Genomic DNA, 19,049 nt, shown 5'->3' with positions numbered 1-19,049 from the left:
TTAGCAAGACTGATCCCTTCTACGCCGTCTTCTTATTCTCTGGCATATGGGGTGTGTTACGATGTATACCGCCACCTACTGTACAGAGCTGTAACAATTTCAATTATTGTTATAGATTATTATTATTATTAAATACAAAAGATTATAGAAAAAGTCTACTGCTCGCTCCTGTTACCATATCTGAGTTATTGTCTAGAGCTATAGAGAAATAATTACAAAAGTATGCTTCATTCATTAACACTGTTACAAAAAAGATCAGTTGGGATAACACATAATGTTGGATATAGAGAACACTCATAGCCTTTATGTATTGAATCAAAAATACTGAAATTTAATGACTTAATTGACATTTGCAAATACCTAAAATTATGTACTGTGATGATCCGTAGCCCGGATCATGTTTTGCTTTAGTTTAAGACTCCTAGGTCTGTTTCAGCACCCCTGGGTTTGTGTTTCTTGGTTGCCATGGGTGCTGATTATTTTCACCTGCCTCTGATTAGTGTTCGGGACGCTCACCTGCTCCCGGGCATTAATCAGAGATCTATTTATTCCTGCTTTCTGCCACACTCGGTCTGGCTGTTTTGTTTGCTTCACGCAACAGTTACGTTAGTAAATCCTAGCTTCTTGTTCCTGTTCCTGTTCCTGTGCTAAGCTTTTCCTTTAGCTTTACCAAAGCTTCCCGTGCTATCGGCACGCTTGTTCTGTTTTTGTATTCTGGCCTGATTTATTTATTAGAATAAAAAAATGTTCTTACCTACACACTGCTTTCGGATGTCCATTTGCATCTTGGGGAAATGACCTGCGCATAACCATGCGACCCCAACATAACATGTACAAAGCAAACTATATTAACCTGCTACCCAAGCATGTACAACAATTCCTCTCAACAAAAGAGGAGAAATATAACCTTAGAGGAAAATCAAATTTAAAACATTTGTATGCATGTACAACACCTTCAAACCTTTAGCAAAACAGTATGTGGAATTAAATAACTGAATATATTAAGCGAGGAAATCAATGTACTAATGTGATACAGTTGAAGAAACTGTTTAAACACAAAGTGTTCATAAAGTACAAAGAAGAAGAATCTTAATAAATATCTTGAACCGTATTTAAAAAAAATATATAAATAATCTCATTAATCTCATTGATGAACAATACATTATTTTAATATTTATTTCTGAGAACTTTAATGTTTATGTATTTATTTAATAATTATTCACTTACTCATTGTATATTCATTTATTTATTTATTTATACACTGTTGTATAAAAACTGCTCTGATATGAAAAGGGGTAGGATTAAATAAATTCTGCTTCTTCCTACTCTTTTTTGGACATACCTTAATGAAACAACTGGAAATATGTGATGTAATACATTGTAATTGTATGCATGTTCGAAATAAACTGACACCAACCAACCGCCAACCAACAATAGTGCGAAATAATTAAACAAAAGCAACAATTATTATAGGCTCTTATTTCCTGAGTTTGGAAACAATAACCAAAAACAGCAAAACTGTTGATAATTAATTATATTGATCTTTATTTATTTATTTTTGTCCTGTCCAGCTACTCAGGCAAATCATATTGTTGATGTAGATGCCCATATGTTGTACTTTACAAAAGAGAAGTGTGGCATACTTCTTTTGTTGCCTTATTTGTATTTGACTTCATTAAATAGATTTATATTATTATTTGGCTCAACCGGGCCGGAGCAATAGCAATAGCAATAGCACTATTGATAATGAATTATACCAATAATTACCTCTATTATCAACAGTACAATTGTTTCAAATGCAACAATACATACAGTATATGTAACTAAACTTGAAACACAAAAGAAAGCAGATAAATGCAGATATCGATCTAATCACTGTAGTATCGACCGTAAACTGATACCATACTTTGTATCGTTACTGTTGATATTACTATGTACTGTATCTCCCCATCCATTTACATTCAAATGTTCTGGCTTAGCGGTTAGCTATGCTTTTTTGTTTTTTTACTGCACTGTGTAGTGTAGCATGTTTAGCGATTCTTTGCCCTCTCGTCCTCCAGTGCTAATAGTACGTGTAAAGAAACTCAGTTGTTGTGCCTCGGAGATGAGGATTAGTAGTTTAAAAACTACACTGTGGAAGACGCAAGGACGCTACATTATGTTGAGGACGCCTTTGTTTGCTTGTCGCGGTCAAATTTTGCAGGATACTGCTGGTGTGTCATCAACATGCATTATCACAATATAACGATAGTATTAAAAGCGCTACCGTCGGCCAATTTTATGTCATTTATATTGTATATATCTTGCAACCTGAACATAAATGTATGGGAAACAATATTGTGACATATTACCAAATGTTTTAGGGCTCAATAAGTTTTGTATCCTGCACTTATGCTAATTTTGAAAGATCTGTTGTACAACATACCCTTCAATATATGTGTATCTCTTTAAAATCAAAGTACTGTCACTTTAAATATCTCACCAGCAACACCAGTGAAATACCATGACAATGTTGTTTTAAATGCACAATGCCATGTGTGAATACTATAAGTATTGCTGTGAGCTGGTTAAAACATCAACATCACAGCTCCTTCCTTTTCTTATCGCTGGTACACTGAACACAATTGTAAGACTCTGACTATGTTAATGATTAATCTGCTCTTTAACCTCCATTAAAAAATGCACCCTTTGCTTTATTGCTTTCAACTGTTTCAACTCAGTAGAGCTGAAAGAACAGTCTTTATTCTTTATCAATAAAGTGTCTTTGAATATTCTCATTTATCTAGGTTATCATTGAATTAATCACAACTGGATTGTCTCACTTTTTTTAGTAATTTTATTTGCATCCTTTTTTCAGTACAGATATTTACAATTTTTATACTTTCATATGCATCTGATGAATCCACAACAACATATTTTATGAACAAGACAATGCTAAAGATGAATACAAAAATATATAAAGTATAATGTGTCATAGGATAACAGCAATCTAATTTGAATGGTATTTATGGGACATTTTGATGATATTCATTAAAAACTATGACATTTTACTGAAGTACAGTGAGCCAGAGAATACTGCATACACATTTTCTCATAAAACACAAACATATTAAATTATTACTTTACTTTTTGTTGTACAGGGAGACATTGAGAAAGGACTGGAGATGAAGAAACTTGTGCTTTCTGGTTTTCTGGCCAGTGAGGAGATTTACATCAACCAACTGGAGGCTCTGCTACTGGTAAGAGACACGCACACACACTCTCTCCAGCCACGTGAGGACGAACACTGTGGGACGGCGTGGCTCGGTTGATACAGCGGCCGTGCCAGCAACTTGGGGGTTCCTGGTCCAACCGATCCCTAGCTACTGCCATCCTTGTCACGTCCGTTGTGTCCTGATGGATCGTGGTTAGCGCCTTGCATAGCAGCTCCCGCCATCAGTGTGTGAATGGGTGAATGTGGAAACAATGTCATTGCGCTTTGAGTACCTTGAAGTTAGAAAAGCGCTATACAAGTATAACCCATTACCAGTTACCATTTACTGTCATGCATCAGAGGAAACCTAGGGTACACTGCACCAGCATATGGTCTGACAATGGGGATATAATTCTAGTACCTGAAGGCATTCAGGGTTCCTCTGGCTAAGTGCTAGGGGCTAGGAAATGTGTAATCGTCTTAGGATATGTCTCCCATGCAGACCATCACTGACCCACTGCCATTCTTCATGACGTCTCCAGACTTTTGTCACGTCTGTCTCATGTGTCCAGTGTGAATATGCCCTCATCCATGACAAATCTGCTAGTCTGGTGTTCTCTGGGTTGCACGGTGTTGGGCTGTGAGATCAGGCCCCACTTGTGGACATCAGGCCTTCATATAACTTTAATGGTGTACAGTCTGAGCAGAAAGGTTCAGTCTGCTGCTCGGTTGTTGTCCTTCTGTGGCCCTCTCCACTCCTCAACGTATTACTCGATACCAGTGCCAAATTGTCGATGCTTAAACGGTGCCCAAACCGATACTTTTATATTATTTTAAGGGACAAAGTGGTAGAAAATGGATGGATGGATTATTTTGTTCAAAAACAACGTTTTTCTCTTTTTACTGAGTTTTGTGATACGCATGTTGAAATTAAGTTATTCTAAATAAAATTTCAATAGTAAAAATTCACCAATATGAAATACAATCCACAATAACTTGTCATAATTACAGCAGCAATACAGAACACATTTTACACTACTTTAATGGCCCTATTCTCTCGCTAAGTGTTTTTCTACACGCTTGGAGTTATGCACGTTTCTCTTCGTATTTCCCCCACTCAGCTGGCTGACACACACACCCTGCCATGCGTAAATTAGGTAAAAGTTCTGAATGAATTGCTAAGTTATTCAATGATATTGCTATGGTTTCCAAACTGTTAAAGTGTATTTTATATGTGAACGACACAACCTAATTTTATTAAGGACAACATTTTAAAGCTGTGTTAGAGGTGGTTGAAAACGAATGATCAAGATTAAAAGATTGTTTGATGTAAATAGAGTATTCTTGAATACTGATGAAACTAAGTGTTGTATTTTTATGCCTCATTATATGTCAAAGTAGTTCAAGGAACACAAGAGATCAAGTTTTTGGGTGATTTATGGTTGATGAAGATTTGTCATGGAAATCACATAATTTATACAAAGGCCAAAGTATCTAAAACTATTTCTATTTTACACAAAGTGAATGAATTTCTTAATCAAAAAGCATTGTGTATTTTGTATAATTCACTGATGACCTGATATACAGTATTGAAGTGTGGGATAGTGCCTGTAAAACATATTTTAATCCAAATGAGCTGTAAGAATCATATGTGAAAAGGCATACAGGGAGCCCACAAACCCAATATTCAGACAGTTAAACTTACTGAAATGGAATAAATTGGTAGAGTATAATTTTCTAAAAATCATGTACAAAGCACATATGCAAATTTTACCAAACAACCCTCAAAACAGATTTGTTAAAAGAGAAAGTAATTATAATCTAAAAGGAACTGAGCTCTTTGATGCATTGAAATTTAGAACATGAACAATGGCATGGAGCATTTCAACCAAAGGTGTTAATTTATGGAACAATTTTGACAGGGGAACAAAACAATTTACCGCAAATCTCCTACTGTATTTAACATTTTTATAAAAATCATGATGATGAAAAGATATGATTTTGAGTAAATTATTGTTTCCATGTTTAGTTATTTTGTTGTGTGTTATGAAATATGTATGTTATGATTATAGAAAAAATGCCTAAATGGTGCTTGAGTTAAACAACAAATGTTTGAACTCTCTGAATAGGGGGCAGATATTTTACTTTTTTCCGTTTTTTTTTCATTATTTATTTATGTGGATTGTTTTTGTTTAACCTTGAATGAATGAAATTAAAAACAAAAAAAAAACTAATGTTTTTGTAAATTTTAAAATCGTGGAGCATTGGGTTTTCTTACCACTTGCGAATGTCGTTATATTCCATGAAATAGATGTGTTTTTATCCGCCCTTATTTATTTATTTATTTATTTATATTTTTTAATGATCTATTTTATACATTTTTTATTCTGTTAAATTATATGTGTGTATGTATGGGTGCGCGTGTATGTGTGTGTGTACGTTTGTATATACATGGTGAAATCTGTGTGTATGTATGTAGGTACGTACAGTTGTGCTCATAAGTTTACATACCCTGGGAGAATTTCTGATTTCTTGGCCATTCTTCAGAGAATATGAATGATAACACAAAAACCTTTCTTCCACTCATGCTTAATGGTTGTGTGAAGCTATTTATTGGCAAACAACTGTGTTTACTCTTTTTAAATCAAAATGACAAAAGAAAGTACCAAAATGACCCTGATCAAAAGTTTACATACCCCAGTGACTTAGATCTGATAACATGCACAAAAGTTGACACAAACAGGTTTGAATGGCTAATCATGGTTCCAATCCTCACCTGTGACCTGTTTGTTTGTAATTAATGTGTGTGTATAAAAGGTCAGTGAGTTTCTGGGCTTCTGACAGACCATTGCATCTTTCATCCAGTGCTGCACAGATGTTTCTGGATTCTGAGTCATGGGGAAGGCAAAATAATTGTCAAAGGATCTGCGAGAAAAGGTAATTGAACTGCATAAAACAGGAAAGGGGTATAAAAAGATATCCAAGGAATTGGGAATGCCAATCAGCAGTGTTCAAACACTGATTAAGAAGTACAAAATGAGGGATTCAGGTAGACCAGCAAAGATTTCAGCCACAACTGCCAGGAAAATTGCTCGAGATGCAAAGAAAAATCCAGAAATAACTTCAGCTGAAATACAGGACTATCTGAAAAATTGTGGTGTGGCTGTTTCAAGATGCACAATAAGGAGGCACTTGAAGAAAAATGGGATGCATGGCCGAGTCGCCAGTAGAAAGCCATCACTCCAAATTACTTTGTTCCAGAAGTTTTGAGGCTTGTCTCTGTGCTGTTTGGCGTAATGTAAGCGGGATACTTTGTGACATTTGCGCAGAAATGGCTTTCTTCTGATGTTTACATCAACTATATGATTTGCCTGAGAAGCTGGACATGACAAAAAAAAAAAAAAAAAGTAAATACGTTATCATCCCATTTAGTGCTTGTCACATGTGTTGCCATGGTGATGCAGTGTATGTATGCACAGGCAACAGCCTTTTCTTCATGGCTGAATGTGAATAATAATTTGTTGATAAAACTTTGTTTCACTTATTATAACCGGGGATGTTATGCCAAACGGTAACAATGATAACCGCGATAAAAAATGTGATTGATAACTGCACTTAAACACACTGACTAGCGATAGCTTGTTAGCTATATAAAATGCTATCATGAATACAAGAAACATTTTTCCCCCAAAGAAGAAACTACATACCCCAATATTAACTTATATAAACACATTACTGTGTCTATTACGGAAAGTGAACTCCCATGATGTCATATAAACCGGAAATGAACCCAAGTGAACACTCAATTTGTCGTTATCTATAAAGTTTGATCAATCTTTATCAATTAAAAACTCATGGTCCAGATGAAATGCTCGGTCGCTTTGTGCTTTTTGCCCTGCCGTTGCGCCCTCCTTCTCTTCCACATCCGCACAGACACAGCAGGTAAATTATGTACTTTAGATTTTTAAATTCAAAATGTCATTATGGTCCTTATATCATCATCTCAATAGATGTTTCCAGGTGTCTTAATTGAGGTGATCAGAATAGATTTGATGAATGGTAAATGGGTCATACTTGTATAGTGCTTTTCTACCTTCAATGTAGTCAAAGCGCTTTGACACTATTTCCACATTCACCCATTCACACACACATTCACACACTGATAGTGGGAGGTGCCAAGCAAGGCACTAACCACGACCCATCAGGAGCAAGGGTGAAGTGTCTTTCTCAAGGACATAACGGACATGACTAGGATGGCGGAAGCCTCAGATTGCTGGCACAGACGCTCTACCAACCGAACCACGCCGTCCCCGGCGTTCTGGAAGTGTATCATTTTATTATGTGTGGTGTACACACAACCAAACTTCAAGTGCAATCTAATATTTCACCTTCCAGGGGCGCGGGACTTATTCCAGCCTCAGAAGCATGTAAGAACAACAGTCGATGGGAGAATACTTAGTAGGCCAGATTTAATGGTCGCTCCAACCAGAGTGTGCATGGAGGCGCGCATTGATAGACTTAAGTTGATGGAGAGAATGCTGTGATGCCAGAACCCGCGCAAGTGCACATCTTCTTTCACTTAAGCACATGGAAGAATAGGCCCCGTATTGCATACATAATTGATGCACAATTGTGGTGATGTTAGACTAAGGTGTTTACTAGTAAATCATACATGCAAGAGTTGTGTAAGCAAAATGTAGTGGCTTACAGGACTTTACTTGCCGTCAAGGCAAACACATTGATAGAGCCCTTGTGTTGGATCTCATTAAATGTGTATTTTGCTGTGTGGGTGGCGACTTGTCCAGGGTGTACCCCGCCTTGCGCCCGAATGCAGCTGAGATAGGCTCCAGCACCCCCCGCGACCCCAAAAGGGACAAGCGGTAGAAAATGGATGGATGGATGGATTAATGAACTCACATTAGTGAGCACAGCAATTTCAAAAGTCATATGCTAAAGTTCTTACTGCATACTGCACTTTTACTGACATCCTCTATTTTTAGTTTGACATTATGTATTGGTTTCATTGTGTATTTAATTGTGAAGTATGCAAAGAAGTCCAGTAATACTGTGTAAATAGGCTCAGTTTCCACTTAGAGCCTTTAGAGTGAAAAACACATTGTCATTCATGTGGGCCAACATATTTGTTTCCCACTTCCTCAGCTATCGAGAGCATGTCTATAAACAGTGTGTGATTACACTTTAGTTTCACACTGTGCTACTTGTCTGTACTAAGCTGTTACATTCGAATGACTGTCACATCAATCGCATGAAGTAACTTTATAGTGTCATTGTTATCTGAATGCGTCTTTGTAATGTTTGTGTGCAGCCCATGCGTCCCCTGAGGGCCACAGCCACCACCTCACAGCCCGTCTTGACCATCCAGCAGATAGAGACCATCTTCTACAAAATCCAGGACATCTTTGAGATTCACAAAGAATTCTATGATGCTCTCCTACCCAACATCAGGCAGTGGGATGAGAAGGTCACTGTGGGACACCTGTTCCAGAAACTGGTGAGTGTCATTTAAGCTCCAGTGAGTTGGTTTGTTTGACTGAGTTGTTTGTTGTGAATTTCTCTAATTCATCTTTTGTCATTTGGTGTAGTGATGGATAATTGGCTTTAGGAGAAAATAACAATACATTATTCAACAATACAGATGCATATTCATTTAATATGGCAGAAAATACTAATGTAACAGTGTTTTATCACATACACTACTGCACAAAAGTACACTATTAGGTATGTTGTTTGATCAATGCTTTTATCAAAATTTGTGTAAGAAATATAGCCAAGGCATATATTTTACATTAGAAAAATCTACCAGCACAACAGGAAATAAAAATGCATGATTAGCAACAGGTTACTTTCTGCCATCTAGATGAAGTGCATGTAATTGTTTTGACTTTACCACACGTTGCTGGTATTGATGGATGAACAAAGATTTGTTATTTGGAGTGGATATATAAACATGTTCTGACTTTAGAGTCCAGTTAGGATTTAGCCAGGCTGAACATGCACTGTGCGTAGGGCCCCGCAATCAGCAGGGCACCTGTTTTGCGTGAGGAAGCACATATAAAATGTCAATTAATGAATGACAGGGCACTTCATGTGAAATTTTACCGCAAACGTATTCCTAGCTGCTTCCTGCTCCATCACAGACAGGGATATAATGGCAAAAATAAAGTAAAAATCCAATTCTGTTCAGGTCCCCAATGTTACAGCCTGATTCCAAAATGGAATAATTTCATTTTTGCCATCAGAATTCTACTCTACACACAATACCTAATAATGACAATGTGAATTTTTTTTTTAGAGCTTTTTGCAAATTGATTTAAAAAAACAACAACTAAGAAATCACAAGTACATTCATTCAGCCTTTGCCATGAAGCTCAAAAGTTTTAACTGATCATCCTTAAGATTTTCCTTCAGCTTAATTGGAGTCCTCCTGTTGTAATTTCAGTTGATTGGATATGATTTGGAAAGGCACACACCTGTCCATATATAGGTCCCACTCTTGACAGTGTATGGCGGAGCACTAACCAAGCATGAAGTCAAAGGAATTGTCTGTAGACCTCCGAGACAGGATTGTCTCGAGGCACATATCCGGAAGGTACAAAAAAATATCTGCTGCTTTGAAGGTCCCAATTAGCACAGTGACCTCCATCAGCCGTACATGGAAGAAGTTTTGAACCTCCAGGACTCCTCCTCGAGCTGGCTGGTTGTCTAAACTGAGCAATTTGGGGAGAAGGGCACTAGTCAGGGAGGTGACCAAGAACCCAATGGTCACTCTGTCAGAGCTACAGCTTTCCTTTCTGGAGAAAGGAGAACCTTCCAGAGGGACTACCATCTATGCAGCAATCCACCAATCAGGCCTGTATGGTAGAGTGGACAGACGGAAGCATTGCTTAGTAAAAAGAACAAGCCTGCTGTTTGCCAAAATACACCTTGAAATTTCTCTGGTCTGATGAGACAAAGATTGAACTCTTTGGCGTAAATGCCAGGCATCATGTTTGAAGGAAAACAGGCATGGCTCATCACCGGGCCAATACCATCCCTACAGTGAAGCATGGTGGTGGTAGCATCATGCTGTGGGGATGTTTTTCTGCAACAGAAACTGAAAGACTAGTCAGGATAGAGGGAAAGATGAATGCAGCAATGTACAGAGACATCCTCGATGAAAACCTGCTCCAGAGCGCTATTGAACTCAGTCAGACTGGTGCGACAGTCCATCTTTCAGCAGGACAACGACCCCAAGCACACAGCCAAGATATCAAAGCAATGGCTTCAGGACAACTCTGTAAATGTCCTTGAGTGGCCTAGCCAGAGCCCAGAATGTAATCCCATTGAACATATGTAGAATGATTTGAAAATGGCTGTGCACCAACCCTTCTCATCCAACTTGATGAAGCTTGAGAGGTGCTGCAAAGGAGGAATGGGCGAAACTTCCCAAATATAGGTGTGCCAAGCTTGTGGCATCATATTCAAAAAGACTTGAAGCTCTAATTGCTGACAAAGGTGCATCAACAAAGTATTGAGCAGAATATGTAAATACTTGTGCACAAGTGATTTCTTACTTTTCTATTTTTAATACATTTTCAAAAATCTCTTAAAGTTGTTCACATTGTCATTAATGAGGTATTGTGTGTAGAATTTTTAGAGCAAAAATGAATTAATTCCATTTAGGAATAAGGCTGTAACACAACAAAATGTGGAAAAAGTGAAGTGCTATAAATACTTTGCTGATGCACTGTTTATTATTGTGCCTAAAATCCTCCAGTAACTTAACATCCAGTTAAGAATTGTATATGTTTTAAATTATTATATTATTATTAACAATAAAATAATGTTTTTCATTGTTTAATGTATGTAATGAACATTTCCAATAGCTAGACTGCAAACTCTGGCTGTCAAAGTTAAAGGGCTGCACTTAAAAAAAAAAAAAAAAAGAAAAAAAAAAAAATTGCTTCCTTTCACAATCATTATGAGAAACAAGAAAACAATTTTTTTTTAGGATTTTAAACATGATGAAAAACGCTTGAAAGATGCGGCTAATGGGGGTCACCATTGTAGCCTTCAAAGCCCTCTAAAACAACTTCAAAACCCTACATGAACGTTTTATATACACACTGCAAGTCTATATACTGTACATAATGTACAAAACCCAAAACCAGTGACGTTGGCACGTTATGTAAATCGTAAATAAAAACAGAATATTTTCAACTTATATTCAATTGAATAGACTGCAAAGACAAGATACTTAATGTTCGAACTGAGAAACAAAATGTTTTTTTTTGCAAATAATCATTAATCATTAATTTTATTTTATTTAACACATTGCAAAAAAGTTGGCACAGGGACATTTTTACCACTGTGTTACATGGCCTTTCCTTTTAACTACACTCAGTAAACGTTTGGGAACTGTGGAGACCAATTTTCGAAGCTTTTCAGGTGGAATTCTTTCCCATTTTTGCTTGATGTACAGCTTAAGTTGTTCCAAAGTCTGGGGTCTCCGTTGTCGTATTTTACGCTTCATATTGCGCCACACATTTTCAATGGGAAACAGGTTTGGACTACAGGCAGGCCAGTCTAGTACCCGCACTCTTTTACTATGAAGCCACGCTTTTGTAACAAGTGCAGAATGTGCTTTGGCATTGTCTTACTGAAATAAGCAGGGGCGTCCATGAAAAAGACGTTGCTTGGATGGCAACATATGTTATTATTATATTTTTGACCACTCCTCTTGACAAAATTGGTGCAGTTCAGCCAAATTTGTTGGTTTTCTGACATGGACTCCTTTTCAGCATTGTTCACATGTTCTCAATGGGGTTTAAGTCAGGACTTTGGGAAGGCCATTCTAAAACCTTAATTCTAGCCTGATTTAGCCATTCCTTTACCACTTTTGACGTGTGTTTGGGGTACCTTTCAGCATTAATGGTGCCTTCACAGATGTGTAAGTTACCCATGCCTTGGGCACTAATACACCCCCTTACCATCACAGATGCTGGCTTTTGAACTTTGACTTTCAACAGTCCGAATGGTTCTTTTCCTCTTTGGTCTAGAGGACACAACGTCCACTGTTTCCAAAAACAATTTGAAACGTGGACTCGTCAGACAACAGAACACTTTTCCACTCTGCATCAGTCCATCTTAGATGAGCTTGGGCCCAGGGAAGCCAGCGGCGTTTCTGGGTGTTGTTGATAAATGGCTTGCGCTTTGCATAGTAGAGTTTTAAATGCACTTACGGATGTAGAGACAAACTGTAGTTACTGACAGTGGTTTTCTGAAGTGTTCCTGAGCCCATGTGGTGATATCCTTTACACATTGATTTTGTTTTTTGATGCAGTATCGTCTGAGGGATTGAAGGTCACAGGCATTCAATGTTGGTTTTTGGCCTTTCTCCAGATTATCTGAATCTTTTGATGATATTATGGACTGTAGATGGTGAAATCCCTAAATTCCTTGCAATAGCTCTTTGAGAAATGTTGTTCTTAAACTGTTCGACAATTTGCTCACTCATTTGTTCACAAAGTGGTGACCCTCGCCCCATCCTTGTTTGTGAATGACTGAGCATTTCATGGAAGCTGCTTTAAACCCAATCATGGCACCCACCTGTTCTCAATTAGCCTGTTCACCTGTGGGATGTTCCAAATAAGTGTTTGATGAGAATTTCTCAACTTTCTCAGTCTTTTTTGAAACATGTTGCAGGCATCAAATTCCAAATGAGCTAATATTTGCAAAAAATAACAGTTTCTCAGTTCGAACGTTTAGTATCTTGTCTTTGTAGTATATTCAACTGAATAAATGTTGAAAATGATTTGCAAATCATTGTATTCTGTTTTTGTTTACGATTTACACAGGTGCCAACTTCACTGGTTTGGGGTTTTGTAGTAAAATACACATTCATAACAATATGTAATATGTAGAATATATTTACCGTATTTTGATCATTTTTGTAATTTTTGGGGCTGACTTCTTCTTGATTTGTTTCCATAAAAGCAAACATCCGACTTCTGGCAACAACTTTGTGTTCCTACTTCCGGAAACAAAGGCATGATTGTGATGGCAGACCCGGTAAAAGACAACGAAGACAACTATTTTTGAACAAATGAGGATTCACAACCTTATCTTTTTGAAGCTGAATATACGAAGGAAGGATGAACTGTTGTTCCTCGAAGCGAGTATGAAGAAGAGGGTAAAACATTGGAGCCGACAGAAGTCGATAGAGTGAGGTCGGCGTGACACGAAACTGCAAATGCAGAATTTGGAGACAAACTATTTCGACATAAATGCCGTGATTACCCCAAATAAACCAGAAAAAATGTCCCCGGCCAGCCGGACCAAACGCACAACTGTGCATCGAGTGAGTCACATTTTAATATCGATCATGATACATGCAGCATGTCATACGTGTTATTACAACTACAGTCACCCACAGCTGTCTGGCTAACTGTGTACAAACAAAACATGAAATGTGGGCAAATACTTTACAGATACTGTAATATGATAATGTTTTTCAGTCAATACAAATTAGTGTTGTGCATTACAAACTCAAACACGTTTTTGCTGTCGTAAAAGCTAGCTTATCTCTTTCCGTAGTCAACTTTTATGGCTAATACCGAAGCACGTCGATGTGTTAATACGCTATAAAAAGAGTTCCTCAGTGTTCGTTCTTACAATAACAATGTCGCTACAGTTTGGCTATCATACGAGTTATAAGCGACTTCTGGGTGAAGTGCTCGTTACAGGTGGCTCTCAAATTCGAGTTGGTGTTCTGCCAAGACAAGCACCCTCCGGGAATTCAGACAACTCCTGCATGTTCGTAACAAGAAATATGGAAATGTAATTGTGTTTCCCTGAGCGTGCATCCCTTGTGAAGGAAATGTTCACGAGAGTACAGTAATTAGTCCTGTAAACAATGGGACAAGGCTATGGGAGAAAACAGTTAAAAAGGCAAATATCGGCCCCAATCCCGATCGTTTCTAACTATAACCACCCTGTTGTTATTTTTGATGTTGAGTTCTGTTTAGTACAAATGTTTGTGAAGCAGTGAGATCGACACGTAAGGATGATCTTAGACAGCTGTCTTTTTGAGTGTTTGTGCTTGTGTGCTTGCGAGGGGGAGTGTGACAGCTCTACAGTTACATCGTCACGACCATCTTAATGTCGTCTACGTTATGAAAGCTGGTCTCCCTTGGAAATGTTTTCTCAGCCTTGAACGGTTGTATGCGTAAGGGACTATGAGCAGGCGCGTTGCCTTGGTGCAGCAGCCTTGAGCTGTCCTGCCACAACTCTCGCCTCTTCTCGCGCACTGAGCAAAGCAAACGCTGTAGCATGTCTCTCAGAACTGCTGGTTGATTATCTGGCCCTGTAACACAAACTTGCAGTGGACAATGGATGCTCCAACATCAAAAAAAGCGATCAAGAAGTGCTGGAACTTTTCTCACACATCTCGTACGGTACGTCAACCTCCTCGCAGTTGTGACCTCTGAAGACGCGACACCCATTAGTGTAGTCTTCAGCCCCCATCTGTGCTGTGTGCTCGGGCGTATCAAGTGGCGGCGTGTATCGTTTAGTCAGAGAGGCAGAACCACAGTGCAGATGGCACAGTCATTGGTTGGCCTGTCCCCTGTTGCTCTTGTCAGCAGCATGTTCGCCACCCGAGGAACACAAAGGGGCAACATTAGTGAAAACAGTCTTGGAATAGAAGACAGCTCAGCCTTATCTCACTTTTGTCACATGTTAAAAAAGGGGTGTCAGCTGCAGCCTGGGATTTAACTGCATCATCCAATTTACAAAATCCTTGGTAGAATAAAGTTAAGGATGATTTAACACAGCCATCATGAATGTTTTAATGCGTTCATGCTTGGTTCTCTGGTTTGGTTTAATGAAGTATGTATCAAAGTATCCGCTTTAAAATCTGAAATAGGACTTGATTTTCCACATTGCAATCTTAGGGGAAGAGGAAGGAAAGGAAAATAAAAGAAGTCCCTCTATTCAGTTGGATCCAAATGTACTGCTCGAAAATGACGCACATGCAAGCCTTTACAGCGTGATGCATATTCATTTGGCGCCAGTCTAAAGCTTGGTTTACAATGCGTGACTTGTGTGGCCGACTAGGATTGTTAATAAATAGGAAAAAAGGAAGGAAATGTGAAGGAAAGAACTGCAGCACAGAGGCAATATGAGATTGTAATTAGCTTGTGCATATTGGGCTATAAACTTTGACTTACTATTTCCTTGTTGTGTTTACTCACATTAATTGTTCTTGTGATTATCCATCCATCCATTTTCTACTGCTTGTCCCTCTCGGGGTTATAGGGGTGGCTGGAGCTTATCCCAGCTGTATTCTGGCGGAAGGCGGGGTACATCCTGGACAAGTCGCTGTTTTTGTTATTAAGAAAATGCAATTGCATGGAAACATATGAACTGAGAGAAAAAATAAGTTGTTTTGTCTGCGGTCTTCTCGATCAGAGGTCCTCAAGTGGGGGTCCGCAATCCCCATGGGGTTTCCAAAGGTACTGCACAATATGAAAAACACACATTTTTCATATTTTGCTGTTTCGAGCGCAGTATGAAGAAAAAAAAACGACCGGCAGGAATGAGAGAGGCACTTTTTATCTCAACAGACTCTTTTCCCGTACCGGCCGTCAAAGCTGTAAAGACCGACAGCACAGTTCCGGCCTTCACAATAAAAGTGCTGGTCCATCCTGCTTGTGCTAACAAAATTAGTCTCAGAAAACTAGCGCATAAAAGCTAGCAAGCTACGGAGTTAACTCCAATGTATTTCTTGTAAAGTGTATAAAAGCGAGTATGGAAGCATGACAAATACGAAGCTAAAAACCTACCACTTTCAAGTTGTATTGGAAAGAGAGCAGGTCTTAATTTGTTCCTTCACTATGTAAATTCGAAGTTGTGCAACTTATTAGCACTACTGTGAATCCTGTCTGATTGTAATCAATGCAAGTTATCAGAACAAGGTAATACACCAAGCTGCCCCAAAACTAGCCGCATAGAAAGTGTGCACAATCTACATCTACATAAATAAAAATAAGAGATATAAAAAAGTATAGTAAAAAACTAGCTGCGGGCCGAAAATGGCCCCTGAGCCACACTTTGTACTCTTCTGCCCTACTAAATAATACATACATCCATCCATCTTCTTCCGCTTATCCGAGGTCGGGTCTCGGGGGCAGCAGCCTAAGCAGGGAAGCCCAGACTTCCCTCTCCCCAGCCACTTCGTCCAGCTCTTCCTGTGGGACCCCGAGGCGTTCCCAGGCCAGCCGGGAGACATAGTCTTCCCAACGTGTCCTGGGTCTTCCCCGCGGCCTCCTACCAGTCGGACGTGCCCTAAACATCTCCCTAGCGAGGCGTTTGGGTGTCATCCTGACCAGATGCCCGAACCACCTCATCTGGCTCCTCTCCATGTGGAGGAGCAGCGGCTTTACTTTGAGCTCCTCCCGGATGGCAGAGCTTCTCACCCTATCTCTAAATAATACAGTGGAGCCAAATTTGTTTTGAGAAGCTGTTCAACTTCCGAATTGTATTTTGAAACAGTGTTGCCGTCATAAAACCTCTCTATACTCATCTGCTTTTGATATTATTATGGACCAGCCATATTGTACTAAGCAGTCAGGAAAGGCAAGTTTTTTTGCAGAGGATTTTGTGAGATTCGCAGAGATCTTGCAGAACTGGGGTTTCATGTGTGTAACTTCTGTGTCATATTTTTCCCTAAAATTCTGTTTATATTCAAAATTATAGGACTCAAGGTCATTTGACTTAAGAGGTCCCACTGTATGTAAATACTTTTATGGTAATAAATCAAACAATTATGATGTCATATTCCCGTTTATTGTGTTTTCGTTCGACATGAAACAATAAAGACCAGATGTCCTAATCCCCATTGTCCCCCTTTTTTTGTCCCAGGCCAGCCAGTTGGGAGTTTACAAGGCCTTTGTTGACAACTACAAGGTGGCACTTGAGACGGCAGAAAAGTGCAACCAGGCCAACAGCCAGTTCCAGAAGATATCAGAGGTACCTTAGGACTGTAATAATACCTCAGAGAGATTCCAAGGTTTTCAGAAGCTTGCAAGAATTACCCAATTATTTGTCAACTTTAAAAATAGGTATTCACGAACATTTCAGCTGAGTAATATGCTAAATACATTACATGTGGTACTCAGATGACACGCTAGTGATGCAGGTTGACTCTAGTGTAAGTCAAAACTGTTACTTAACACCTAAGTTACTCACAGATGAAGAAATTAGAAAATACATTCATAAAATAATAATATACAACAATACAATTAAATAATAATAAAAAAGGGAACAAGGGATGTTGTCCTTCCTTAGTGTAGCGAGTGTGACTACGTATGACTAATATGACTGTGTACAATATATACTGTATTCTTCTGCCACATGCACAGAAATGGTTCTTAACCACCAAATATTGTACCACAAAATAAGGACCACCTGTACATTCAACCTTTAGTAAGCCTCAAAGTAAGCTGGAATATTGAATGGTTTAGTGTGGTAGAATTTTATGCAAAACAACCACTGTGGATGTGACTCTTATAACAACTCACCGTTCGAATCAAAATTGATTCTGGATTCAACACAATTCTAGACTCAAACACATTCTGGCAATAGATTATTTGCTTTATAAATTATAATACAACTTTTTTTTTTAAAACAGGCTACAGGATACAAAAGCTCATTTTGGCTGTTCCATATAACTAGGGATGGGCACCTTTCACATTTGAATCAATAAGGTACCAATTCCCGGTACCTGGGAATCAATACCGGTACTCAACGATACCAATTTTCAGTACTTGTTTGTTCATGTATTTGTAAAATGTTCTTAAATAATATATACAAAAATATTCACAAATTTAACAGTGAGGTGATATTGATAACGGTGGTGTTCAGTTGTTATATATTGATTTCCTAAACTTCAGAGTTTCATTTGCAAGCATTCTTTGCATGTAGTTGCAATTCCAAGATGTTAGATGGTAGTAGTGTATAGGCTACGATGTGTTGCCTCGTGAAGGAGTAGTATTTGCCATTTAGCTGAATCTATTTTGTTGCCCCCTGTTTATACTGGAAGTATTGTACTTATTACTTGGCCAGGGCCTATATTCGATAAGTCAATTAACAGACAATAAATTAAAATTAAGTTTTCCAGCATCGATAAATCGCCATGTGCATGCTTCAAGAGCATTCACACTTTTCTATGAGGGGCCGTTAGGGACATTATTCAGAATTACCTCTTACATACACTACTGAAATGCTCTCACACAAACAACTGAAATCTTTTTCTTTTATACACACTACTGAAACATTCTTATAAACACTACTGAAATGCTCTTACATACACTACTGAAATGCTCTCACATAAACAACTGAAATGTTTTTCTTTTATACACACTACTGAACCACTCTTATAAACACTACTGAAATGCTCTTACATACACTACTGAAATGCTCTTATAAATACTACTGAAACACTCTTATAAACACTACTGAAACACTCTTACATACACTACTGAAACACTCTTATAAACACTACTGAAATGCTCTTACATACACTACTGAAACACTCTTATAAACACTACTGAAATGCTCTTACATACACTACTGAAACACTCTTATAAACACTACTGAAATGCTCTTACATATACTACTGAAACACTCTTATAAACACTACTGAAACACTCTTATAAACACTACTGAAACATTCTTACATACACTACTGAAACACTCTTATAAACACTACTGAAACATTCTTACATACACTACTGAAACACTCTTATAAACACTACTGAAACATTCTTACATACACTACTGAAACACTCTTATA

At 38.2% G+C, this 19,049-nt stretch overlaps 1 protein-coding gene and 1 pseudogene across 3 annotated transcripts in view; both read left to right on the top strand.

Moving 5' to 3' along the window:
• The window catches only part of abr (ABR activator of RhoGEF and GTPase), a 230,510-nt gene that overhangs the window by 89,219 nt on the left and 122,242 nt on the right, over positions 1-19,049 (top strand). For all 3 annotated transcript variants that reach the window (XM_061961987.2, XM_061961988.2, XM_061961989.2), the window contains 3 exons: positions 3,141-3,239; positions 8,520-8,705; positions 17,117-17,224. In XM_061961987.2, coding sequence (XP_061817971.1) covers positions 3,141-3,239; positions 8,520-8,705; positions 17,117-17,224 — 393 coding nt within the window. The remainder of the gene's footprint in view (positions 1-3,140; positions 3,240-8,519; positions 8,706-17,116; positions 17,225-19,049) is intronic.
• Positions 8,946-10,371, top strand: LOC140679018 (uncharacterized; annotated as a pseudogene).

Source organism: Nerophis lumbriciformis, linkage group LG09 (genome assembly GCF_033978685.3).
Source record: "Nerophis lumbriciformis linkage group LG09, RoL_Nlum_v2.1, whole genome shotgun sequence".
NCBI lineage: Eukaryota > Metazoa > Chordata > Actinopteri > Syngnathiformes > Syngnathidae > Nerophis > Nerophis lumbriciformis.
The sequence above is the reverse complement of the archived record's forward strand: the minus strand, read 5'-3'. Positions and strand labels throughout refer to the sequence as shown.